Source organism: Meleagris gallopavo, chromosome 7 (assembly GCF_905368555.1).
Source record: "Meleagris gallopavo chromosome 7, MGAL_WU_HG_1.1, whole genome shotgun sequence".
Taxonomy (NCBI): domain Eukaryota; kingdom Metazoa; phylum Chordata; class Aves; order Galliformes; family Phasianidae; genus Meleagris; species Meleagris gallopavo.
This window is the reverse complement of record NC_139410.1, coordinates 18199442-18225739: the sequence shown is the minus strand read 5'-3', so window position 1 is coordinate 18225739 and position 26298 is coordinate 18199442. Positions and strand designations below refer to the sequence as shown.

Sequence of the window (26298 nt, the reverse complement as noted above, 5' to 3'; positions counted from 1 at the left end):
CCCTTTTTAAATCACAGAGGCCTTGTGTTATGTCACCTTTCACAGTGACAGTAATGACTGGGTTGTCATGTTACTTCTCAGATACTTCAGTCAGTCCCTCTTCTTTCTTCCTAGAGATTACCCTACTTCTTTTCACCTTCTTCAATCCTCCCCATGCTTACTACCATCAGTTTCTACCATCAGCATGTAAAGTATCTGCGTATTGTAGTTCTATGATACTCTTCTGCATACTAGACAAAAACATTCCTCCATATCCCGTGTTCCTTTTTTCCCCAAATGGAATATTGTGCACATACTTCCTGTACAGTAAGATATCTGGTCTCACATCCAAAACACTGACATGAAAAAATACTTGCTAACTCTGATCACTTGATTCACCAGAGTCTTAAAGAGAGAGAGAAGGTTATATTGAGAGAGGAATCAATTTCTGCAATTAAAAGTCTTCATATTCCACACATAACATGAAGTATGTTTACTGACTCTAATTACTCAGTGACTCAGATTACTTAGTCAGCAAATAAATCTCAAAAGATACCGATTAGCCACCTTGTCTGGATTCAACATGTTGCCTCTAAGCACCATAGCTTTTTCCATAAACCATCTTGTCTTTCAGTATGTATCTTCTGAATGTACACTTACCACAAGAGGCAGGTTCATCAGAGCCATCAGCACAGTCTATTCCTTGATCACAGTACCAATGAGCAGGAATACAGCGTCCTGATGTACAACGAAACTCATTGTTTGTGCAAGTCATTGAGACTGGAAGAAAAAAAAACACCTATGTATGACTTCTTCCTGTTACCTGTGCAACTCATTTTAAGTTGTTTTTGAGTCTGTGTTATGCTAAAACATAAGAATATGCTAGGAAAAAGGTCTTTTAGTAGCCTGTTTGCAAACAGCTCTTTGTACAAACTAGTTTGAACTCCATATGCAAAACATGGATTTGATACTCTTCTTACATACACATATCACCTAATAAATAGAATTTGTTCTGCAAGTAGTATTGCACACAACAATTGTAAATATGTTTTATATTTATACTCAAGCTTAGTGCACAAGAAAATGAGTACAGTCCAATGTACTAATTTCTTCAGCACCCAAAGTAGGTGGCAGGAGACCACATGTGGTAGTCTGCTAATTCCTTCAGTAGTTACTGATTCTACTCTGTACCCTCTGATGATTTCAAGATACCAAAAAGGACCTTAAAGTTTAGCCTTTAAAGTTTATGTGCCTTAATGATAGAAATCAAAGGCAATTAACATATCGCTTATTAATATCTTTGGGCTTCCTCTATCTTCTATTCTCCTTAGCTCTTTTTCATTTTTCCACTTCATTTCTTCTCAATTTTAGAATTCAGTAGAGATGGGACATAAAACAGTAGAAGGGAAAAAGTACACCTTTCATCAGCAGTACATGGGTTATTATGTCTGTACATTTAGACACATTTTTTTTGACATGTAGAGGTCCACGCATAAAAGTGGCGATCTTTTGAGTAGAAAAATTGTGGCATGGGTAATTTGAGGCACATAACTTTAGAGAAACTATACAAAGCAAACATAATCCACTCAAACAATATTAAAAATAAATCACTGTCTGAAAATATCCATTGTATGTTAGAAACAGATCCACGACATTTTAAAGGAGAAAAGTACTACCTACTGCCTAATGCAAACATCTAGCAAAAATATGCTGTTTTATAATTGAAGTTGATTGAAAGCTACACACTTTTGTATAAAAGTTGGAATCAACAATGAACTATGACTCCTTTATTAAGGCATAAATAACTGCATGAAAGAGATAAAAGAAATTACATTTAAGAGTACGTATAATTTAATTTAATTAGAAGGAAATTATTCTAATAATAAAGTTCTGGAAAAAAGTCAATTCACTGTAATACTGAAGTGCCAGTTTTGTAAAAAAAATAAAGAATAAAGAAAATAAAAAAATGATACAGAGCAGAATATGCAAAAGAAATGATCCCTCAAAACTGCATAAAAATTGTGCAAAAAAGACTAATAAAATTTTAAGGAAGTTATATGAACAAGGTTAAATAATACAACACTTCCATCTTTTATCTCTCCAATAGTACAAAAGAGTAGATTTTGAGAACAGTTGTAGTTACAACACTCATAAGGAGCACTGGAATAAATTAATGAAGTGCAAGGAGGTTAAAAGCCCTATCAGCTTACCACAGTGAGTAGGGCTCTCATCACTCATATCTCCACAGTCATTATCACCATCACACAAATACGTTCGAGGAATGCAGATGTTTGTGCTTTGACATTTGGTAAAACCAGACTGGCAGGTGCGATCCGCTTTAAAGAAAGGGCAAAAACATACATACATACATAATACTGTTTAAAAAAAAACAAAACCAACCAACCAAGCAAAAAGAAAAAAAACTGATCTGGGACCAATCCAGAGTAGACTGATCTGATCAATTCAGAGTGCAGTTTGTCACATATTTTTCAGATATAAGAGTGTCAGTGATTCATTATCCCTTTCACCTGAAGTGACCAAAAGTCTTTGAAGAAGCTGAACTAGTTTTAAAAATTCCCAGAGCTGAGACAGCTGCAGATGTACTCCACCCAATCAAAACCATACTAAATTAAAAGTAAAGTAATATGCTATACGTTCTCACTACCATCTTTCTCTTCAATTTTCCTTGGAAAATTAAAAAAAGAAAAGTGTAAATAACACAAACCATTTTCCTCTCAGTTCTGCTCAAATGCTAAAGTGCACTCCTACCTCTCATTCTATATGGAAACAATGAGGCCACTGCTTTTATTGGGAAAAGTGGTGTCAAAAACATGATCAAAGAAATACATGCTAATACTAAGAGGTGAGGGAATGTAAACTGACAAGCATTCACACTGTAATGCTTGCATTTGCAACCAGCTGGTACTGTGTGAATCACCACATCAACTACAAATGACTATTAGAACAGGAATTTCAAACATACAGATTTTTTTAGTTCTAGGTGAAATAAGTCACAAATAATATATTTCAAGAAAACAGAGTTAAAACAATCCTTTTTTAGTTTTTAAATCAACCTACTTCTCTAACAATCTAACAATCTTACTACAAAAAACATGACTAACTTGATTAACTGTATTAGTAGTTAATACTGAGCCAATTCCATAAAATTGGTGTTTTATGGAAAACAAATCAAACTGATAACTTTTTGAAAACTATAAGAATATAATTTTAAACAGAATAAATATAAATCATGCTTGTATAAGAGTCACATATGCATTCTTTATGATTAAATCCAGTATACTTAATATAGCATGCTGCAAAGCTTACGGTAAAAATCTGCTGTCAAATTCCACATGAATTCTGCATAGATGTAGGTCCTGCATCCAATTTATCTCAAATAATCTTTTTTAAGTCAATGGGATTACTCACAATAGCTAACATTAAGCACTCTAATAGTGTTTGCTGAGTCAAGGCAGATTAAAGCAGTAGTTATTAAGAAAGATCTCAGGGTACTCAAGAATATCTTTCAAGGATCAGTTTGCTTCAAAATAACACAAACCAGAATCTGTAATGTTAATATAAAAACCTTTTATCCTTTTTGCTGCCTTTGTCATAATTCTTCACACTCAAAGAGATTTGCCTCTTCTTTGGTCTAAAGAGTCAGACTCAAATATGCACTTTGTAATTTGGAGGAACTTACGGCAATTTCTCTCATCTGATGTGCCATTATCGTAACAATTATTTACTCCATTGCAGACGTACTGAAGAGATATACATCTTCCATTATTGCAAGTAAATTCTGTGTGGGAGTCACAAGTTCGGAATAAGCAGCCAGCCTCATCGCTATTGTCTCCACAGTCGTTGTAGTGATCACAGCGGTAATGATAGGGCACACATCGCCCATTACCACAGGTAAAAGCTGTTGGCTGACAAGTATGGAAAGCTGAACAAATAAAAAATAATTAAAAAAATTAATGAAGAATATAGTATATGGATAAAGCATAATCTAAGTTCTCTAACAAAATAACAAATCAAAACACAACAGTTTTACCTGCCAGGGCAAAGACAGCTGCAAAACGTACTGCGTGAAAAGTAAAATACATATTTGAATTAAACAAAGGAGAAATTGGGTATATATGAAGTTAATACTACAGCATTTCTGGATTCTAGAGCAAATTCGCTGCCATTCAGACCTAATAATACACACCAAATTCTATAAGCAAGCAAGCAACAGATCATTTCCAAACTACAGCTAGAAGATCCATGATCATACAGCCATACAAACAATAGAAAACACCACACAGCCAGGACAGAAGTTGCATCACTTTCACATGCAGTTATTTTAAATGCTTACCACACACACTCTCCAACTCATCACTGCCGTCACCACAGTCATTGTCGTTGTCGCATTTCCATCTCTCTGAGATGCAGTGTCCATTCAGGCAGGTGAAGAAACCAGTGTCACACCTGGTACCATTATCCACAATGCAGTGCTTGTTATTATTGGCTAAATACCAGCGACCTTCAGATGGGCACTGACATTCCGCACCAGCTGGACCTACATTCACATTTGATAATTGATACTCATGTTTTAGAAAGGGTTTTGTTAAAACTGTTCATAGCCCTAAATGCAATGAAATCCCTGTAACTACCTGCTTAGATAAAAAACGTGGGTACTTAGCCAGATTCTTACCTCAGTTATGCATATTCAAAACTCACTCAAACCCAAGAGTTAGAATTCCCTACAGAACTGAGATCAGAACTTGGAACACCTTAACTGCTTGCTGTCCAAATAATTTTTCAATGACTGCAAAATGGTCTCTGATGCTTTCAAATATAAGAGCTACACCAGCTGAAGCTCTATCCCCCAAAATGTGATAAAAAGTATCTGTTCAGTATATGTTGTATCACTATAAATTACTAAGGTGTAAGCATATTAGAAGCATATATTGGTTAATATTATAAATACCTATATTATTAAGGTGTGCTGCTAAGCTCATTTCACATCCTGCCTCAAAGGAAATAGAAGTTAAAATCTTAGAAAAAAAATGTTTTGGTTTAAATTAGGGAAACACCTGACTTTCAGTTGTGAAGATTCTCAACAAAAATAGTCAAGTGTGTTGGCAAAGTACCATGATCCTGAACAGCAATCATCTTGATTGCATTATACAAATAAAATAATTATTAAACATTTAGAAATATTAAGGACTATTTCACATGTCTCCATGTGACTTAAACTTCTTATATTATGACTTCTAATATAGGCAATGCTAACAGCTTACAGTCATTAAGCATAGTTGCTTACCTGGTGCACAAATGTGACTGCAACCACCATTGAACTGGTTACAAGGGTTGGTACACTGCTGCTGCTTACTTTTTGCCCAGACATGAATATCCATTGGTCTTTGTGGAAGATTCATGATCATTACAATTTGATCTGAACCATCATATTTATTAGCTCGGTAAATGCTTCGTGTGTTCCAATCTGTCCAGTATATATGCTGATCAAACAATGTCATTGCAAATGGATGCAGAGCAGTACTAACAATTACCTCACGGTTTGTACCAGTTAGAGTGCATCGCTCAATTTTTTGCCTAAAATAATAAAGAAATAATGTCATCTTAGAGGAAGTATTTCAACCTAGATACATGCCCTTACTAGCCATGTGACTACTATTCACCATTTCAACGATGTGCACCAAATCAAGTTAAGAACGCAAACACTATTTTAGAGAAGGAGGGATGACACCTCTGGGAGAACAGCATAAACAAAATGAAAATAAGCAGGAGGAAAAATGGAGGAGTTATGGCTATACATCTGGCCTTTGTATCCTCTTCATGCACTAAGATCTAATGAGCACTGCCATTCTTTGAACATCTGGTCCTCATATCTTACCTCATGCTCCTCTGAACAGGGGTAAAGGACTCCCTTAAGAAAAAGAGGACTCATCTCCCCTGTACTTGAAACTGAGATTATAGAAGACTTGGTATTGTTCAATTATCTGTTATCTACCTCCATTAACTAGAATTTAAAAGAGAAATGTCTCATCTGACATTAAGCATCTGTAACAGAATCCTTAGAATGGACGTTCCCATTTCAGAATCCCTACGCACAGATGTATCCATGTAAGAATGCCTTCCTTTCAGAAGATCCCACAGAGGCACAGACCATAAGAGTCATTATGTTACAGACATCTTTCTGTCACAGCAGCAGAGGCATCTACAAAAGAATTGCCGTTTTGAAAGAACCAGATGAGAGAAGATGGATGAATTTGAACAGATAGAAATGAAATTATTTTTAAAAGCTTTCCTGCTGGTGGCAGAAATTCTGGTGGTCTACATTGAAGGGTAGGAATCTGTCTGGTTGGAAAAGCAAGAACTTAAAGCCAAATTCTACAGGTGACAGCCATTAACCATGAGCAATGAATATAAAATGTGCACTGAGATTGTATGCACAGGAAAAGATGCTTATAAAAGTAATGAGTTGAAATTAAGATGAGTGACATAAAGCACTGGACAAAATCTCCTTTGTGACATCACAAAACAGAGTAGTTCCACATCAATATAAGAAAATGATAAGAAATGATAAAAAATAAAGTATTTCTTATAATTTCTACAACACAAATCACTGAATTTAATTAAAATGTTGAAAACAGTGAAAAAAAATAAAGCAGTAAAAACAGATAATAGACCTATTCAAATTAACCTAATGCAAATCAACAACTGTGTTATCAATACGTACAGATTTGCATCAGCCCAGTATAGCTGCTGTTCTTCATAGTCCAGGGTAAGCCCATTTGGCCATACCAGATTGGTGCTTACAATAGGTGTTCTGAAGTTTCCTCCAAGTGTAGCTCGTTCTATCTTTGCATTGGAGCTCCAGTCAGTCCAGTACATATACCTGTCAAAAACGTGATTGAAAAGTTACTTTTTCAGCATAGAAAGCTCACAGAGCTCTTAACTGCCCTAGGATATCTCCACTCTGGTGTAGCCAATTGAACTGTAGAGTGCAAAACTAGGAGAAAAAGAACTACTTCCTCTATTTTACCTCACGTTTACAAAGGAATCTTCTAGCAGGGATCATTGGGCTTCACTGGAGTGAACTTCAGATAAGTTCTTCCAGCTCCTGTGAAAATCTAGTGAAATCAAATATTCTCTTTCTAATCTTTCTTCATTTGATACACAGTATAACACTGCCCCTAACTTCTAAGAATCAAAAATTCTTCTGAGACACTTACAAAGCACAACATCAATAGGAAAGAACTTAAATATATATGACTTTTTATATACGACTTGTAGGTAGATCTCTTGGTAGCACCACCTGATTATCGAGACATAATATTCTTGAAGAAATCTTTGTTTCCACAAATATCCCTTGTCTCTCTGCCTTACACAGTGAACAGAGAATGACTAGTTGCTTGAAAAACATCTGCTTTAAAAAATCATTCTTATTTACCACACAGTACCTGGCTCCTAACCTCACTTAGTGGAGTTTCATTCACTACATATCCATAAGTGTTTTTAAAAATAACAAAATCAATGAAGAAAATGAAAATCTCCAAGGCTGAGATCAGTTGAAAACTTAAATACTTAGATTTAGGCAATTCTGCATGGCTGGAATCTAGGGTTTAGAATAGGAACGTCTAGCACTCTTCATCTAAGTCCAAACTACAGTTTCACCTGCAATGAAGATAAGGCATGCAAAGTACAACACATACCCTCTGCAGGGATCTAATACTACAGCTCTTGGTCGCGGGACCCTGGCAATCACGGTGCGGTTAGAGCCATCCACAGCCACTGAACTGATAGTCTGATTGAGGTAGTCACTGTAGTAAACTCTGTTGTTGATCCAGTCAAAAGCTATGCCATCTGGAGTTCCCAGGTCTTAGACATATGCAAATACAGAAACAAAACAGTTGAGTACAGTATTCTGAGATACTGCAATACCTCGTCTATTATAATACACCAACAAAAAGATTTTCTTGAAATACAATTGATGGCAATGCAAATCTGACCATTTAAAAAATCTAAATAACTAATAATTCTGATTTCAGTAGTCCTGTGCACGCAGTAGGGTTGTAAAGAGCTAAAGAAGTAACAGGAATCATCCCTCACTCCCATCCTCTAAGTTCAGAGAGCATCAAGGCAGGTAGAGGCAGATAAAGAATAAGCATTGTTTTGTCCTTATTTTGTACTTACTATAGGATCAAAATGACATTTGTGACAGAAGAGAGGAAAGCAATAGCAAAGACTTGAAGATGTAAACTCTTGTAGAAGGTGCAGTTCTACACAACCCTTAACAGCAAGGTATGCTGACATAAGGATCTAAGCTGTCCATCAGTCCAACATAAACAGTTCAACCTGACACTGGCTTTCTGAAAACACAGCCTTAGTCATCTCATTCTCTCCCTGAACTCTGCTTCATCACACTTTCAGCTCACTAAATGCCCTCCTTGACCCAGACTGCTACCTTGCTTCCTTCATCTCACTTATGGTGAAGATCTAACACAGAGTTGTTTGGCACCAAAGAGCAAGTCAGAGGAAAAACTAGAGACTGTCAAGAATCATAATAATTCAAAAATTTTTAACAACAAAAAACACTACAATAGCTATTATTATTACAGTTATTAAACACATATAGTTATTTTTATACTGGTAATATCATAGCATCTTTCTGTGTCTCTACACTTCCTGCAATCTCAAAACTTCTAAAAGTGTATAAAAATATTTAGCCAGTTTTATATTTTCTTGTCAAGATATGATAAGACTATCAGAAGAGGAAAACACTGAGAAGAAGAGAAAATGAGCATTTTATCAGTTACCTTGAACAATCACTCTACCTTGACTGTAAGCATAAAAATACCGGTTGAACTAATGCTAAGTGCTACAGTCCTTGTTTTCCAGTATCTGATTATTCTGAATCACAATTCAATTCACTTACCAGATGCAACTACTACTGGAGTTCCAATTCCTGAGTAAATACTAATATAACTGATTCTTCCAGCCCCTGAAGGATAACTTTGTGTAAAATATATTCGGTTGTTTATGCTGTCAAAATCCAGGGCCACTGCAGTTCTTAACACATTGACTGCACGGAAGGGAGGACTGTGATTTTCAGGATCCAGGTGAATACTTCTGAGGGCATTCTCAAGGGCAAAAATCAAGTAATCATCTGTTGAAATGGTACATCTCTTGCCATCACTGTCCAGCATGCCAAAGGCACAACCACATTTGGGTGTCTGCGTATCAGGCAGGGCAAAACACAGATGGGAACAGCCTCCATTACTGTCCAAACAAGGATTGTTGTTTACATCAAGGGGTGAACGTGACTGAAAATGACTGTCGTAAATGGTAACATCCCTTAGCCAATTAATATTGTCTCGTATTACTGTTGGTTGATCAGTATTGCCTGGCTCCTTGCTGGCTTGAAACACTTTTTTCAGGTTCCGATCCACCCAGATCATTGAATTCCCAAAGACAGTGATACCATATGGAGTTGGATAGCGACTGCCATAACGCACAATTTCAACATCACCACCATCAGGTTGAATTCTTGCAATCATGTCTAAGGAATCATCTACCCAGTAAATGTTGCCATTGCTGTGATCTATGGCCAACCCACGAGGTGTGACAATGCCCTCAGATACCAGAACTGTTCTGTTGGTACAGTCCAGAAATGCACGTTCAATCTTCGGATTTTGCCCATAATCTGCCCAGAACAAATATCTGTTTTTTGGATCTACTACTATGTGCCTTGGCATATCTATGATAGTTTTAAGCAGAACACGGCGATAAGTTGTGTTTAAACGTAAAACTTCTATAAAAGTCTCTGTCAGGAATGCATTTGTAAAATAAAGATTTCCTGCATTTAAAACAAATAGGAAAAGGAAAAAAAAAAAAAAAAAAGAGAGTGACAGAAGTTAATACACAGCATCACCACCCGAGAAACATGAACTGATAAAATATTAAACTATAAAATGAATATCCATAAACATTTCAAAAGTTAAGAGCACAAAGTACACAGCTCCACTTTGAGGAAGTAAAATAAGAGACGATCAAAATTAAAATAGTGGAATAATTTCTACATCCTTATTGATTTCCATAGAGAAAATCAGTGGCCAATGATCAAAAATGCATTAACCATGGTTGTTCTTTATTTTTTCAGTCTAAAATATTTATTGTTATTATACAGCAGCTTTTGGCTTGCACATCCATACTCGTAGCTCTTTACCTTTTACAACATAAAACTATGGATTTTGTGTTGTGGCACAGCACTGAATACAGTAACTACAAAGTGCATACAATAGATGATTCCTCTAAAATCTGTCCCAAATAGCCTATCAATCTCCAGAAGAACTTTTGAAAAACATACAGTATGCATATGTATAATATTGAACAAATACTAGCTACTTTATTACATAAATAACAGTCTCTGAATTCTGCTATGCTTACCTGCTACCCAGTCAATTGCAATGCCACGGATTCCATTTCGTCCTATTCCATTTGTAACAACATTTCTAAAATAAGAACCATCAGGCTTAATTTTACGTATTGCATTCTGAGAAGAAACTGTGCTACTGAAGTCACACCAGTAAATGAAACCAGAAGGCATGTGAACATCCACATGAAGCACATTCCGTCCTGAAAAGTAGTAATTAATCATCTTTAATATAAACTAACATACTCAGAACATGGCATGCAGGCAAGAAGTGCCAAAATATTAGGTATTATAAGATCTCATCTTACTATAATTGTCACATACCTCTTCCTGCTAGCGGTACCATGGCTTCAGAGTGATCAGACGTCTCTAAACTAAATCCTTTAATTGCAGAAAGCATAGAAACAATTACAAATGAATTGTATGGAGAACAGGTTCTGTTATCAGGATTTAGCTGAAAGCCAGTAGCACATGCACAGGAGAATAATCCACCAGGTACAGGCAAGCAAAGTTGTTGACAAACTCCAATATTATTACTGCAGCCATTTGAGGAACCAGCAGAGTCTGTGAAAGGAAAACGTGGAAACACAGAAATCTGAACTGTATCATCACAAACTCCAGCAGATGTACAACAAATTCATATACTTGTGTAGCACTAACAATCAGCTGGCAAAAAAAATATCTTAATTGCTATTTAAGCATGATATGTCTGTAATCAATTTGTTGGTTTCTTCTCATTTAAGATCAGTGGATCAAAGAATCAGACAAAAAAACATAAATTTAAAGCTGAAGTAACAATTTTTTGTTTAGTCAATTTTACACTGATGATATTTTAGTAAAATTTCCCATGCCAATAAGTGTCTTAACAGGACAGTAGAATACCTCTGGGTAAAACCACGTAAATGCTTTTGGCACATCAAACAATTTTTTTTTTAAGGAGCATGTATTCTGTCTCTAGTGGAAGTTTGAGTTTTCATGAGTTGGAAAACTTGAAATAGCTCTTTAGCAAATACTCACTATCTCTATAATACACTCGTAGGCACTTCAGTCTTGGGACATTGTCTCTCAGTACTACTTTGTTTGCTCCAGTAAACTTGTCAACTCGTTCAATAACTTCATAATCTCGATCGGTATAGTATAGAAAGGTATCATACACTGCAATTCCCCATGGATGAGAAAGATGAACCACGAGAGTCACACGATTTGTACCATCCACATTGCCTTTCTCAATCTAAGAAATCAATTTAAAGCTTAATATTACACTTCTTATAATAGTATACATTCAATGTTACAATACAAAATTAAATTACAACATATGCTACTAAAATTTTTCCATGGACACAATTTTAATCTACCTATCACAGAGAAGAAGAATAAGTTAGCAGGATGCTAATAGAGATTTGTATCTTCATTCAAATCATCATTTATTTTTAAAGGTAATCTGTAAATGTTATTCAGATTTTGCTTGGTCCTGCATTTCCCAGTTACACAAGTAAACTGAAGTAACTGAATTAGTCTTGGGAATCACAAACACACAAACAGGTAACAGCAACTATTACAAAAGTATCACTTACCACACCTGTGCTTGTGACAGCCCAGTACAACTTTTGTTCTTTAATATCAATGGTAATGAACTCTACATGATCCAGGTTGCCAGTGAAGAGGATTTGAATACCTGATCCATCCATGTTTGCACTGGCAACCTTTGCTGGAACTCCACTGTCAGTTCCCTGGTCTGTCCAGTACAGCTTCCTGTAACACAGGAACACATTATCACACCTATTAGCAAAGCTGGTGATGGAAATCAATAGCCCATAGACAATAAAGCATATGCTTAAATCCATCCTTTCCCTCTGCCAAATATTTTGGCACATGACCATCCAACAATTTATGTAGTCATGCCATTATTTTCCAGGCTTTTTAAAGAATAAATTAAAACAAAAACAAACCTGTATCAAATCCAGGATTGAAGCTAAAGACCTTAAACATTAAGAAAAATGTAGAAGACATATTCAAGTGCAAAGACAACTGCAATTTTAGTAATTTACCCCCTTGCTGGATCAACTGTCAAACCAATTGGGGTGCCAGCTCCCAGAGAGGTACCATCGTTGGTAATCAGAGTTTTTCTGTACATTACTTCACCGTGCAGCTTCAGGACCTATGCAAATATTGAATTCATCAAAGCATGTAATACAGAACTTAGGACAGATAATTAAATCAAAGGAAGAAAGTCTAAATCCACCAAGAGCTGACATTGCAGGAAACATGTTCAAACACTATGAAGAAAAAGCAAGTTGCTTACTACTCTAATATTCTTTCTTCTCTCACGTGCACCCTAGGAAGAAACTCAGAACCTGCCTATGGTAATACTGAAGTATCCTTGGTAAAAATAAAAAACACTAACAAAAAAAGCTAATCTTTCAGCCTCCATAATATATTGATGTTGAGTGTTACAGGTTGAAGGCATGAAGAAAGGCTGATTTTACACGTATTACTTGTATCTGTTTAAATTAGATAAATTTTAATTTAAAAATACATATTTACATTTTAGGACAAGAAAATTCATGATGACTTATTCACTCTTATCACTATATTACATGTTGCTTACCCTCTATTTCCCTACTCTAAGTGGAATTTTTATTTTTCCCATGCTGTCAGACTGCTTGCCTCCAGTAAGATACAGAATAGCACTGGGGACTGGATCTTACTGCATTCCATGGCCACATTCCTTTACAGTCAGAAGCAATGCAGGAAGATCTTTGATTTGAAATGAAAATAATAATGAAAGTAGTAGTTATTACTATATTAGGGAAGTTTGTGTGTGAAACACTAGGAGCCTCCTGACTTGAAGAAAAAAAGATCCATACACAAATAAAGTTCCCAGAAATCGTTTTTAAAATCTTTTAAGTGTGCACAAATCTAGTTTTTTTTCTTTAAGTGTGCAAATCACTTTTCTTCATACTATTGAAATGCTTTAGAAAAAATAAGTCTAATTTCTGATTTTCACTAAAAAACAGCTCTAACTTCAAACTGTATATGTAGCAGCAAAATACCTAGGCTCTTAGTTTTCACAATTGTTCTTAAATATTACCTCAATTGACTGTGTTCCTGGGTTACTGTAGTAAAGGTTTGCAGATATCCAGTCCAGTGCTAGGCCAATAGGAGCACCAATAACAGCTGCTGGAGCAAAAACCGTCCTGTTAGATCCATCTGACCTCACTCTGTGAATTTCACCCTTGGAAAAAAAACAAAAGTATAAACATCCAGAGCAGTTTCATCAAAAACAAAAAAATAACAGAAAACCTGATTTATTGCAACCATGTAAACAAATATTTTGTATTGCAATCTTTTCTGAGAAAAATGAAAATTTAGCAGTAGTATTTTTATATGCTCAATTCATAAGCATGGTAAAAAAATAACAATCATAATAAAATATATATATATATATATATAGTCAATTGTAACTATATGGTATAAAGAGGCATTATAGTTCATTAACCAAAGAGATTCACAGAAATAAAATGGCTATGTAAAATGAGCCTGAACAGTATATTTTTAAGCTATATGCAGACATACTACTGTAATTCGCACTTTATTCTCAAAAGATTTATTAACACGATATCTCAATTAGCCAGCTTGAATAAATCTCAAATTCAATATAGGAAAATAGTGTTCTCTACAAGCATAAATACAGAAGAACCAAAATTCTAACTGTAATAGAAGAATCAAAACTAAGATTAACCCTGCAGTTTTCACAGAATTATCTCTGAAATTATCACTTGCAGGCTCAATTGTATTAGATGTAGCTACATCATAGATACATTAGCTGCATGATACAAAAACAGTGACAAAACTCAGTGAGACAAGCTACACTGAGATCTGAGTTTTCTTCCAGTTGCTTCAGTTTTACAGAAGTTCTGCAGAACAATTGCTTTAGAAAAAACACCCAGGAATCATTAGTAGGTCCATGTATATTCTTATTCTTATATATTCTTAATACAGTGCTTATCTGCACTAGCCTGCCGAGGCTCCTGTCATTTCACTTGCCAGCTGTGTTAATAGATACATCAGTCTGTGACCACTACAAAACTGTTTGACCTCCTGTAAATGTCAGCTGTACCTATCTCCTAGCTGAGACGTGTCAAGAATATTTTTTGTATGGAGGATCAAATAGATTCCTGAGAATTTATCAACTGCTTTTAAGTTTCCAAGAGTGAAGAGACATACTGCTGAATCGTAAGTCTCCTATCAGATCCATCTCCCAGGCTTCCATAGAATAATTAAAGAGACTTTTTCAAACAATTATAGTGGTCTATTAAAAATTATTCTGAACTAGTTTTAAAAAATATTAGCTCTGTATTTGCTACCTGTGACTTTTCCATCCTTTTCTTCTACTTAAGAGAAGGATGCCTCTGTACTATGTTACTTCATGAAATGTTCAGATTAGAAACCAAATCATGCAAATATGCGATTTCATTCTAGTGGTAATTTCATTTTAATATTTAGCACCACTGGTTCAATATAATATGTTCATGGAGAACTCTTTCAGCTCTATCTGCAGAGTTAAGTTCTAAGCCAATAGATAGGTGAAAGAGCAGACTACAGCAAAGGATTGAGAGTACAGTTCTGTCAGTACTATCCGATCTTCATGTCCCTGCAAGGAAGAGCATTAATTAAATATTTTGGTGGACAAACATGAAAACTAATGTTCAAATGAGATGGAGCCTCTCTCATATAAACTAGGGAAAAAGTCTTTCATTCTTTTCAGCTATATTTATTAAAATTCCTAACTTTAATGCTAATATATTTAAATCATAAACATTACTTTAAAGTAGGAAGTCTTATTTTAGTGTGCATTCTGAACACAAATACTAACTTACTGGATTTTCAACCCAATAGATCATCTGTTCTGAGTCATCAAAGTCAACATCAACACCATTTTGAACTCCTGCTATTGGAACCATAGCATCATTGGTCTTCTCCTCAGGGTTCAGAGAAATTCCATAAATTATATTATCTCTGACAGCAATGAGGAAAGGGTGTTCAACTGTGAAAACATATAATGTAAGTCAGAGTTAGCTTTCAATACATTTCCTCTGTTAAAAAAAATTTGCATTGATATATGCCCCCAGCTCTACCAAAGGTTCCTTAATGACAACAGGGATGACAAATATTACCTGTGATGCTTTGTAAACCATTTACATACAAGTTTGTGTTTGTTTTTTTTACCTCACAAGACTGAGCTTATCAATTGTAATGTTTTAACACTGAATGTTTCAGCACTATGTAATCATAATGCACACACAAGCAAATTCTGAGAAGGAAGTAAACAGTGTAGGATCATTTATTGCTAGCCAAGGTGAGAAGTACACTCAGCCACAGCTTCTACAAGAAGATTCTTCAAAACTCTAGGAATGAGAGTCAAAACATGCCTGAGATAGATTGTAACGGCTAAGCAGGAGTCAAAAGAAATGTACAATGTCATGGCAACAACTGCTAATCCTTATTAGCTGCAGTATCATTGTTTGTTGCTTTTTGTTGTTGTTTTTTTTTAATCTCTTATAGAGTATACTAACTTTATCTCTAAAACAATAAATTTACTTTCAAGAAAATACCAGTCCTCATGCTTAAATGTTATTAAAACAAAGGGTAACTAGTCATGTGTTCTGACAAAACACATTACAGAGCTACTGATACAAGTCAGCAATGTAATTTCTCCTCTGCCAGGGAATATTGGGAAGAGACACAAGTTCCCCTCTTCCTTTTCCTTTACCTTTTGAAGGAGAGAGCACATTCTAATCACTTCTCCAGGCATAAGCTACTATTTGAGAGGGAACTGAGTTGCTGTCATATAGAAGGTAGGTGTAACCCAACTCTTCTTCTGGTACAGATGATTTTATTTTTTTCCTTTCACTGGATACTTAATACATTTATGCAAACTTTCCAGTGAAATTTTTGACATGAAAAAAAAAAAAACCAGCATCGTGCTTTTCTAAAATTATTCTCCCTACTCTCTAGCAGCCAGAACTGTAGTCAAAATTGACAAAAGCTTAGATATCATTCATGCGCCCTCAAAATCAGATTTCAACAAATAGTTGCCTGAAGAAACTTAGTTGTGAAATTCTTGAAGCTTTTACACTTCAATGTTGCTGGTTTTTTTTCTTATGAATGCAGCATACTAGTGGCTCTTCTACAAAAAGTTTACATGGAACTGCTAAATTCATAACAAATTGTTCTAGTGCATAAAAGACTCTAAGGATTATTATTCTCTCTCAAATTGTACATAGTATAAAACACAACTGAATCCTACTGAAACATGAATATGCAAGTTCTCTTGTCTAGACTGTTTGTACTTCAGAAATTTAATAGTCTCATTAAAAACAATCATACTTTTCAGTAATTTTTTTGCTGATTGCTTCTTTCAACATTAACACGTATGGAGACGTTTAATTGTTCTTCATTCTTTTAATGAGCAATAGAGTAATTTTGCTGAGATACACACACCTGAAATGATAGGCTGCAGAGGGTGACAAGGAGCAGGGACAGCATCCCTCCACATGAGGGGAAACCAAAGGACATGATTTCTTTCAAAGCAAAATACAAGCTGAGAGAGAATGTGATAAGTCATTTTAAAAATATACACAGAATATACATCAGGAATGAAGAACTACTGATGTTTTTTATCCCAAAGGACAAAAGTGGCATAGGAAATGGACATAAATGGGAAATAATATACTTGAACTGAAAACAAGACAGCTTCCAGACATCAAAATTACGAGGTTCATTGAAGTTTAGGAGCAAGAAACCAAATTAACATCCAGCTGGAGCCTGTTTGCTAAAAAGGAACACATTATGTGGTGATACTCAAGAACAAGAAGGAAGGAGACTTGATTAATCAAGCAATTCTCTCCTAGATCTGCACCTCTACGTTCTTAAAAGTACAATTCTTTAAAACGTGCTTCCTGGCTGAATATTTATAATGCCAAGGACAACACTTTGCCAGAATACTCCTTCACATTTTTAACCAATGCTTCGCTCCTTCCAGATGCAACTGCAAAACATTCAATGCGTTGAGAAAATTTAAAATGCAGCTTTTTCACAGCGCTTAAAATAAGCATTTCTTCCATTTCTCCCAAATGAACAAATAACTCTCTTTGAGCTCTTTCCAGAACCTGGCTCCATGCCTTTAGGCCATGTACATTCCATTCCATCCTTCCTAAGTGAAGTCTGCCTGGAATGATCCCAAACTCTGATTTCATGAGCAGCAGCTCACAGTTCTGAAGCAAGCTTTTTGCTTGGAAGAGAGATGGCTCTGAAAATCTGTAAAGTCTTTTTTTCATGTCTCACAACTACTGCCCTACCTCGCATGCAGTTCCTGTTGTCAGGAGAAAGCATCCATCCAGAAGGACAAGCACAGGAAAAAAAAAGTGGTCCAGACGATGAAAGCAAGCAGAGGTGGCTACAGGGTGACGACGCACAGGAATTGACACCTAAAAAGAAAAATAAATTTATTAGCAACTATTACCAATACAAGAGGCTGGAAAGCTACTCAGTGCTACTGAAAATGTCAACTCTGCAATAAATCAGCTTCGATATTTCCTTGAAATTCAATATCAAGTTATTTACAAGAACCACAAGCAATACACTTAGAACATAAATCTTCCTGTAAAACCAGCAACATTATCATATTGATCTTTTCATTTTCCTACCACAAAAATCTGTCAAATTCCTTTTCCAAATTTTGTTAACTGCATCTGAAGGCCAGCAGAACCTTCAGACTTTGATCACAATAACCTTTCTGGATGGAAGATTTAAACTATTTACTGAAGCTTTTTGGAGAAAATTAAAGAAATAACATGGCTGACTATGCATCATTCAAAGGTAGTAGGAATTCAACGTGTATTTCCTTGTATCACTTTGAAACCTGAAGTCTGCGAAATAGAAACAAAAGAGTTAAAAAGTCTTTGATGACTACTATTATTAATAGAAATTAAAATTCAACCATTTAGATTGCTTCCACAAAAATGTTGTTAAAGAGTATTTTTCAGGAGAAGTAATCTTCGTGAAATAAAAATCAGATTGTGTGAATGGATACCCTTAGCAAATGCAGCAAGTTCTACTCTAAAAAGGTGGTACATTTGAGGAAATGACAAATTATCCCTGATAGAAAAAAAAAAAAAGAACTGAAAAGAATTCAACAAGATGGCAACTAAAACAACGACAAACTCAAAACTCAAACTATAAGAAGATAGTTCATTTCTATCTAAAATCTAGCTGATGTGAAATCTAATGATTTACAAAACAAGAAGTATGAATGACTGTCTTAAAATTGTATCTGGAATTTCAATCATCAAAAAATTATGTCTTCATTTGCAATATTACAGTGTTGAACTATTTGGCAAGTGCTTTCTTCTCTGTCTGTCCATGTAAAGAAAAACAATACTGAAAACAGAAAAACTGCACATGCTACTTTCCTATTATTCTTTTTGGCTATTCATTATGCTTATATGCTCCCTAGATCACTCTCCTAAGCATTGGACTATTCAGCAGGTTGGAAAGGCCGAAAAGATTTTTAGTTTTAAGTCAACGGCATAAATTATTTTCTTGTTTTAACTCAGACTATTTGTTGACATGACTGATTCCAGAATATATGACATTACTTTGTGACATATTTTTGCATTCGTCAAAGTTGTTTTGCTGAACTTACCATGAGGTTGCTTTACAGGATGAACTGCCACAAGCCCCAAAGGCTGGTGAATGTTATAAATCATAACTGTTTGGTTTCCTCCATGCCATTTATTGGCCCTAATTACTCGGTTAGTATACCGGTCACTCCAGTAGACAAAATCTTCGAAGATAGTTAGAGCATGAGGATGTTGCAAAATCTGTGAGGCAAGAATGTTTATCACTTTAGTTCTGGAGATAGCTGTTATTACAGGGCAAGCTTTGCTAAGAAAAATTAAAAAAAAAAAAGAAAAAAAAAAAAGAAAAGAAAAGCTGTGTCTCAAAAGCTATTTTTACCAAATGAGGATGAAATATCATCTACTGCCTGAAAACAAGGCACCAACTATGAGGGAACCTTTTATTTATTTATTTATTTATTTATTTAAATATGTACAGCATGAGGAATTAAGAAGGCAGTCTAACTGCAAGGAAGAACACAAGCTAACAAAAAATAAAGACCCTATTGCAGATTTTCATGGGCATAAGAGAAAATGCATGAGTTATGGATCTGTAAAGACCCTATAGTTCCACTAAGCTTCCTTATTATTTTAACACACTGTTGAAGAAGATGTCTCAATGAAACTTCTGAAGATTGAGGCAAGAAAGATTGCACCTGTTTCTATGCACAAGAATTGCCTACTTAGCCAAAGATAAATGGATCCCAAGGTTCAATTCTTAAAAATATACACTGCTATTCATACCAGCTTATAAGAATAAGTAAACTGTGGTCTTGGTACACAGTCCTGTCAATTTTCAGCAGTACTTTGCTTAAAGATATCCTGTCAGAGGTTCTGTCTTCACGATATTCCCAGCAAGTAGCAAATCTTGGCAGCAGATCATCCTCTGTTGCTACAGTTATCACTGATAGAAGGTGGCAAGAGGAAGTCCTACAGACTTTTTTTTATTGTGTTAGATACAACAGTTAGTAACAGCAGTGTCAGATGTCACTTCACACACGCAGACAGAACAAATGAGAACGATCTATAGCATTAAGTCTACACTTACCTCTAGGTTCCACTGAAGATATGAAAGACTGAAATGTAATTCATTTTCCAGCGGTAACAAGCAGCTAGAATACTTCACTACTTACTTCACCAGAACATTTTGAACAGAAAGGCTATGATTGTGCAAATACACCGTTGAGCAGTATCAGAAAGGAGATGGAAAAACACTGTTTATTAATTAATGTCTTACCAAATCACTTGCAACCACCTGCCGTCTGTTGTTCCCATTGTAATCGCAAAAGTCAATATAATCAAGATAAGCATCAGCAAAATAAAGAAGTTTATTTGGGTAGTCAATGCAGAGTCCATTGGGCCAGTAGATTTTACTGTTAATAATCACTGTTCGAAATTTGCCATCCATACTGGCTTTTTCAATGCGGGGGCTTTGGCCCCAGTCAGTCCAGAACATCACATGAGCACTGAAAAAAAGTAAGTAAGAGTTACCAATCTGGAAAGAAAAAAAAAAAAAAAAAAAGCTGCCTATAAAGCTTAATTAGCCAAAAATATGTTTAAGAAATGCCCTAACCAATGATACTGAAGTCACTCATATCAGCAATATGTTTATTCAAGACATTACCATCATTCCTGTTGTAAAAACTTTTGAATGCTTCTAAGCTATTTTGTAAATAAGAACAGTAAAAACTCCGTCATCATTATTGTTGACTGTATATGTTGACTGTAAAGTGATTCTCTTTCCTAAATACTAACTTGATGCAGGCTTGTGCTTTCACAGGCGCATTGATAGTGCTAACACTGCTATAACTGAAGAGCTCCACGTGGCTGGCAGTAAGCAGAATTCAATGCACTGGAGAGCTCATAAAAGAGAAGTCTGTACATGAACAGTTCAAATCAGAAAATTTCACTTACTCTATTGCTGCTCAAAACAGGAAGGTATTTTTTGTAATGACATTAACATATCATGGCAATTATTTTTCATTTGGGGGTACAAGGAAACCTGTCCTTTGTCATGTAGAAATAGGAAGGCATATCACCTTATGCTGAACATACATATATCTGTGGCACATCGCTGACTAATAATGATATACCAAAATTTTAAATTTAAAGTTTGTACCTAGGAAGAAGATACAGAAAGATCTGTTTCTGAGGAAGACAAATATCTTGTTAGAGCAGATCAGATTAACAGATTACAAATAATGATCATTTGAAACAAAATATAAAATGAAAACTCTAAACGTATCATTTAAAAACTGTATTTTCAGTTTTCTCTTCCACTTGTCACTTATAATTACAATAGCATTTGGGCATATCTCAGGTTTGAATACTATTATCATAAAATACGTATCTTTAAACAAAACAAAAAAATCTTACTCAATTCTGGGATCTAACACTAGTCCCCTTGGGTTTGTTACATTTTCACTAATCAGCACAGTCCTGTGGCTCCCATCCATTTTAGAGACTTCAATTGTTTCCAGAACAAAGTCTGTCCAGTAAAGATTGCGTCCTACCCAATCTACCGCTATACTTTCAGTCACGGTGACACCGCTGTCAAACACCTGTTTAACAACAGAAATTTAAAAACAAAACAAGAGAGAGATAGAGAGAGAGAGAGAATGAACTAATTGTTTTCACTTCTCACAGTTTATTCCTCCATAAATACAGAAAACAGGTAACCAAATTTCAGCTATTTTCTAGGCCTTTTATACAGAATGAGTCTCAGAGTGCTTATATATGGCATATACACACTCTTACTAACTTCAGCCGGTCTATGGAAGAAGTATGCATCTACTATGGGAAAAAGTTTATAGTCTTATAGTCCAGTGTTACATAGCTTCCCAAAAGCATTCAGGTTCCTTTTTCAAAAAGGTATAGGAAACATTAGCTTAGTATCTACTGAGTTGTTTCACGTAGCTTATCTCCCTTATTAATACTAGGGGATTTGCCTCTTCCCTTAAGTGGAGATACAGTGTCTTCATTTTCTTTCAACAGTGAAGAGACAAGTGAAACTCAGTGAAACTTACTATTTTTCGGTCAGTCCCATTTTGGTAAGCACTCCAAATTTTGTCCTGTGTAGTATCAGACCAAAAGATACGATCTGAGATTGAATCAAAATCAATAGCCACAATATTCCTCCCATCCCTAATAAGAGAATAGATACTGTGTGACTGAGAGGTGATGTTATCCACAACAATTTGGTTACGACTTGCCACCAGCAAAATAAGATTCCCAGACTCTGTTAAAAAAAAAAAAAAAAGAAATTGAAATAAACCACTAAGCTATCCAACAGTAATTCTGTTAGACAAGTAACAATGAGTAATTGAGTAATTTGACATGGTTTTATAGCATCAAATTAGATCTAGATGCATGGATTGAAATGACAAATTCAAAATCAACTCTCGGGCAAATATATTTTATCATATCTATTCTGTCCATCCTGACACCTTGTCATCTACTCTAGCTTTCTTTTATTCTTCCTCCATCATTCGTTCCAACAGACTCTCCTTCCAGTCTCATATCTGGACTTTGGGTTCTCAGTTTGCAGCTGACATCCAGAACTTACTTCCCTCTGAGTCACTTTCAACTCCCAGTCCTGATTCAAACTGCAAAGGTCTCTGTCCCACAAGTTATCCTTCTCAGACTGCAGAACTTGAGGATATCCCTAAACCAGAAACCCTATGGTAACAATGGGTTTATGGCTCCTTTAGCACACTACGTAAGAGATACAGAACAACAGAGAAGTAGGCTGGGTCAGTGTTCCTTGCTCTCCAGAATTAAGACCATGACATAGGCATTAAACCCTCATGAAAAGATTGGGATTTAAACACTTTCAATGCACTGAACTTCATAAAAGAGCAGATTTTAACTTATGATTTAGAGGTGCCTGGCACTGCTTTTCTCCAGAATATTATTTTTTTACCACCGTGATGTTAATAACCCAGGATGTTAATTTAAATATTGTATTTCAACAGAATAATAGTTTCCAATTAACCCCCTGAGTGGCTGTTTTAATACTCAGGATGATCTGTTATGAATGACTGTCAGTGGATGTTGCATCTCCTCTTCTAAAAGATAACAGTATTAAAATGAAAAAAAAACAGACATTTTCTAGCACCATTGCCACTTTTAAGGTTGACACCAGTGTTCCTCACCTGCCACTTTACAAGTCCTCCCATTGGTTTCCAGAATGTACCCTTCATCACAGTAACATCGAAAAGATCCTCTCTCATTGTAACAGTGCTGACTACAAAAGCCTGGAGGGTCACATTCATTAATATCTTCACAGGTCTTAGAATCATTTGCGAGCTGGTATCCAACAGGACAAGTACACTGAGCTCCAAAGGGTCCTTGAATACATTCATGAGTGCAGCCTGCATTATTATCAGAGCAGCTCTCCTGATCTGAAATGCGGTTGGGAAAGGAAATAAGCATATAACTAACAAAAGCTCCCTATGCCAAATTTAATACTTTGCTGTTGCATTACTAGCCTGAAATTGCTGTTAAAAAATGCTGCACAATCATCAGTTATGTATGTGAGACCAGGTTGAGGCTCTTATGCAAAATACAACATACACAATGCATATGAAGGCAGGTAACACAGCATTTATCACTGAGTCCCAGAATTCACTTGTAACAATGTTTTCAAAAATACCTAAATTATACAAAATATTTGCTGTACAACTCCAGCACTAAAATCTTATTAATACACAATAATTTAAAATCACGTATAATCATACCTGGCTGGGGTTCATCTGAGAATGTGTATTGATTTAAGAAAGAAAGGAAAGAAGGAAGGGAAGAAAGAAAAAGGTTACGATTAAATCAAATAATAATCAACACAAATGCCAGCTACACATAAACTTTTAGATTTTTTTCATGATTTTTGAAATTAGAAATTTAAAAGAAAATATTAAAGACTGAGTCATGTTGAATCTCAACTTAAGGCATACCCTTCTTTAGCGAATCTGGTTGAGAAAACAAAACTCATTCCAATATAGTTACATAAAAGCCTATACTGTAGTCAGTGAAATTCAGCATATAATTCAGAGTGTAAGATTGGATATAGTTAATGAGTTCACCTTAGTCTCCTTTTGCTGCAAGCAAGTTCCACTTTATCATTAGTGCTTTAATTACAGTAAGCTTACAATTTCTGCTAGAAATGTTGCTACAATAACAATACGTGCTGAATACAACATAGCTGTTCTTTGGATACTCTGCATTTTATGTCTGTAGTCACAGCACACTGTAGGTTATTGTAGATGCTTGAACAGTAACTTACTGCACAGTGGGGATTCATCTGCTCCATTAGGACAATCAGCAGAGTTATCACAAACTTTGCTCAGATTCACACAGATACTATGGCCCGGACATTGCCACTGCCAGCTGGGACATCGGAAGGGTTGCGTGGGACAATCTCTCTCATCACTCATATCCCTGCAGTCATTATCACCATCACAGATCCATGCTCGGTAGACACAATTGCCATTGTCACAGCGGAAAAGGGATGGAGGACAGGTCCTGGCAGGACATCTGTGATGTTCATCTGAGCCATCTGCACAGTCAATATGGCCATCACATTCCCAGTTAGCAGGAACACAATTGCCATCTGATTGGCACTGGAATTCACCCTGGTGGCACATTCCTGGTGGTCTTGTAGCTAAAACAGTGACATTCAACAGTTCAGAAACTGGAGATGAAGAGCTACTGTTTTTATTTCTTGTAATTACTTCAGCAAGACAACACTTAAAAGCAACAGAGCTTTTTATAATCAGGCCATAGAATCACAATCATTCAATATACATGACATTCCAGAATTTGGACAAATTAGCTCCTACTTTATAATACAGTGAATAAAGCAATATATGGTTATGCTTTAAGCAAGCACACATTGCTATCTATGTATACTGATATCTATGTGCATACTCAACATAAGATGAAATTACTCTCTGAAATAAGTTTTCACCATCTCATATTGAAAAATACTAACTTAAATGTAAATAATATCTCAAGGGAAAAAAATTTAATGTAACTCTCACAGAGCGAAAATTCAGCTTCCTAGCTGAATAGACTTTTAAGCCTTAAGGTGCCAAATAAAACAAAACTTGAGAGACAAATGGAATGCAGGCACTATTCTTTGTCAGAAAACTACTCTTGAGCTGAAATCTACTGTGTTTGAAATTTTGGCTCAGAAGAACTATTTATAGACAAGTTTATCTAAGAATAATTTTGAAGTTCGAATGACAGTACTTCAAATTATCTGACACAGCAGATAAACAAAATTTTGCACAGCATCACCTAATAAATGAAGCTTTTCAGCATCCCTATACTTACGGCAATCGGTCTCATCTGAGTGATCATTACAGTCAAAAACACCATCACATCGGTAGTAAGAACTGATACACTGGTCTCCACTTACACATTTGAACTCTGTGCCACTGCAATTGTATACTAAAAAAAGAAAAAAGTTAGTTACTTTATTTTCAGAGCTAGACTGAACAATATTTTTCTACAGGTGCACAAGGCAGCTATGGCATCAGAAGTCCAAATTCTACTGAAGATTATGATTTCTATGTGATGCAGAAAATGCAGTGACTTTGAAATCTACAGAAAACTTAGATTTCAGCCCTCTGAAACCACCCAGAAGATCAAAGGGCTTACTATAAACACTAAAACAAGTATCATTAACAGAGCTAACTTATGGATAGGTTTATTACGCCCATCTGCTATCCTAGAGCTCGTAATATGAGGTCACCAAATACCCTTCAGGGCACAACAGTAAGGAACAATAAAGAGATGGAACAAACAAAGGTTGCACTTACTGCAGTCATGCTCATCAGCACCATCTACACAGTCTTTGTCCCCATCACAGACATAATATGGGTCAATACAGCGATGGTCTGGACACTGAAACTGCCTGGGTTCACAAGTACCTGTGAAAGCTGTTAAGAATGATAGTAATCACAGCCGTGTTTATTTTCTCTCATCTGAAATCAGCATAATACAGAGACAACATACAAACAATATCTCTAAATTGCTGTCTACAATGAAGCAGTTAGCAATCATCCAAATGACAAGCACTGTTACATTAACATCAAGAAATTATTTACTCATATGTAGACTGTGTCTCATCCAAAGAAACACCATCCCAATTAGTGAGAAATAATGCAAATTAAAGTATATTGAGAAACTGTCTTACTC

General features: G+C 35.6%; 1 protein-coding gene across 1 annotated transcript in view; it reads right to left on the bottom strand.

Moving 5' to 3' along the window:
- Positions 1 to 26298, bottom strand: part of LRP2 (LDL receptor related protein 2) — a 108917-nt gene that overhangs the window by 36248 nt on the left and 46371 nt on the right. The window contains exons 23-46 of the mRNA XM_085228281.1: positions 25920 to 26039; positions 25432 to 25548; positions 24380 to 24757; positions 23253 to 23501; positions 22125 to 22336; positions 21475 to 21659; positions 20336 to 20564; positions 19038 to 19302; positions 17779 to 17907; positions 15298 to 15464; positions 13509 to 13685; positions 12466 to 12575; positions 11992 to 12169; positions 11435 to 11648; positions 10742 to 10981; positions 10432 to 10620; positions 8921 to 9841; positions 7698 to 7863; positions 6722 to 6880; positions 5285 to 5574; positions 4334 to 4537; positions 3680 to 3922; positions 2190 to 2315; positions 640 to 759 (exon numbers count right to left, since the gene is read on the bottom strand). Of these exons, the coding sequence (XP_085084407.1) occupies positions 640 to 759; positions 2190 to 2315; positions 3680 to 3922; positions 4334 to 4537; positions 5285 to 5574; positions 6722 to 6880; positions 7698 to 7863; positions 8921 to 9841; positions 10432 to 10620; positions 10742 to 10981; positions 11435 to 11648; positions 11992 to 12169; positions 12466 to 12575; positions 13509 to 13685; positions 15298 to 15464; positions 17779 to 17907; positions 19038 to 19302; positions 20336 to 20564; positions 21475 to 21659; positions 22125 to 22336; positions 23253 to 23501; positions 24380 to 24757; positions 25432 to 25548; positions 25920 to 26039 (5388 nt within the window). The remainder of the gene's footprint in view (positions 1 to 639; positions 760 to 2189; positions 2316 to 3679; positions 3923 to 4333; positions 4538 to 5284; positions 5575 to 6721; positions 6881 to 7697; positions 7864 to 8920; positions 9842 to 10431; positions 10621 to 10741; positions 10982 to 11434; positions 11649 to 11991; positions 12170 to 12465; positions 12576 to 13508; positions 13686 to 15297; positions 15465 to 17778; positions 17908 to 19037; positions 19303 to 20335; positions 20565 to 21474; positions 21660 to 22124; positions 22337 to 23252; positions 23502 to 24379; positions 24758 to 25431; positions 25549 to 25919; positions 26040 to 26298) is intronic.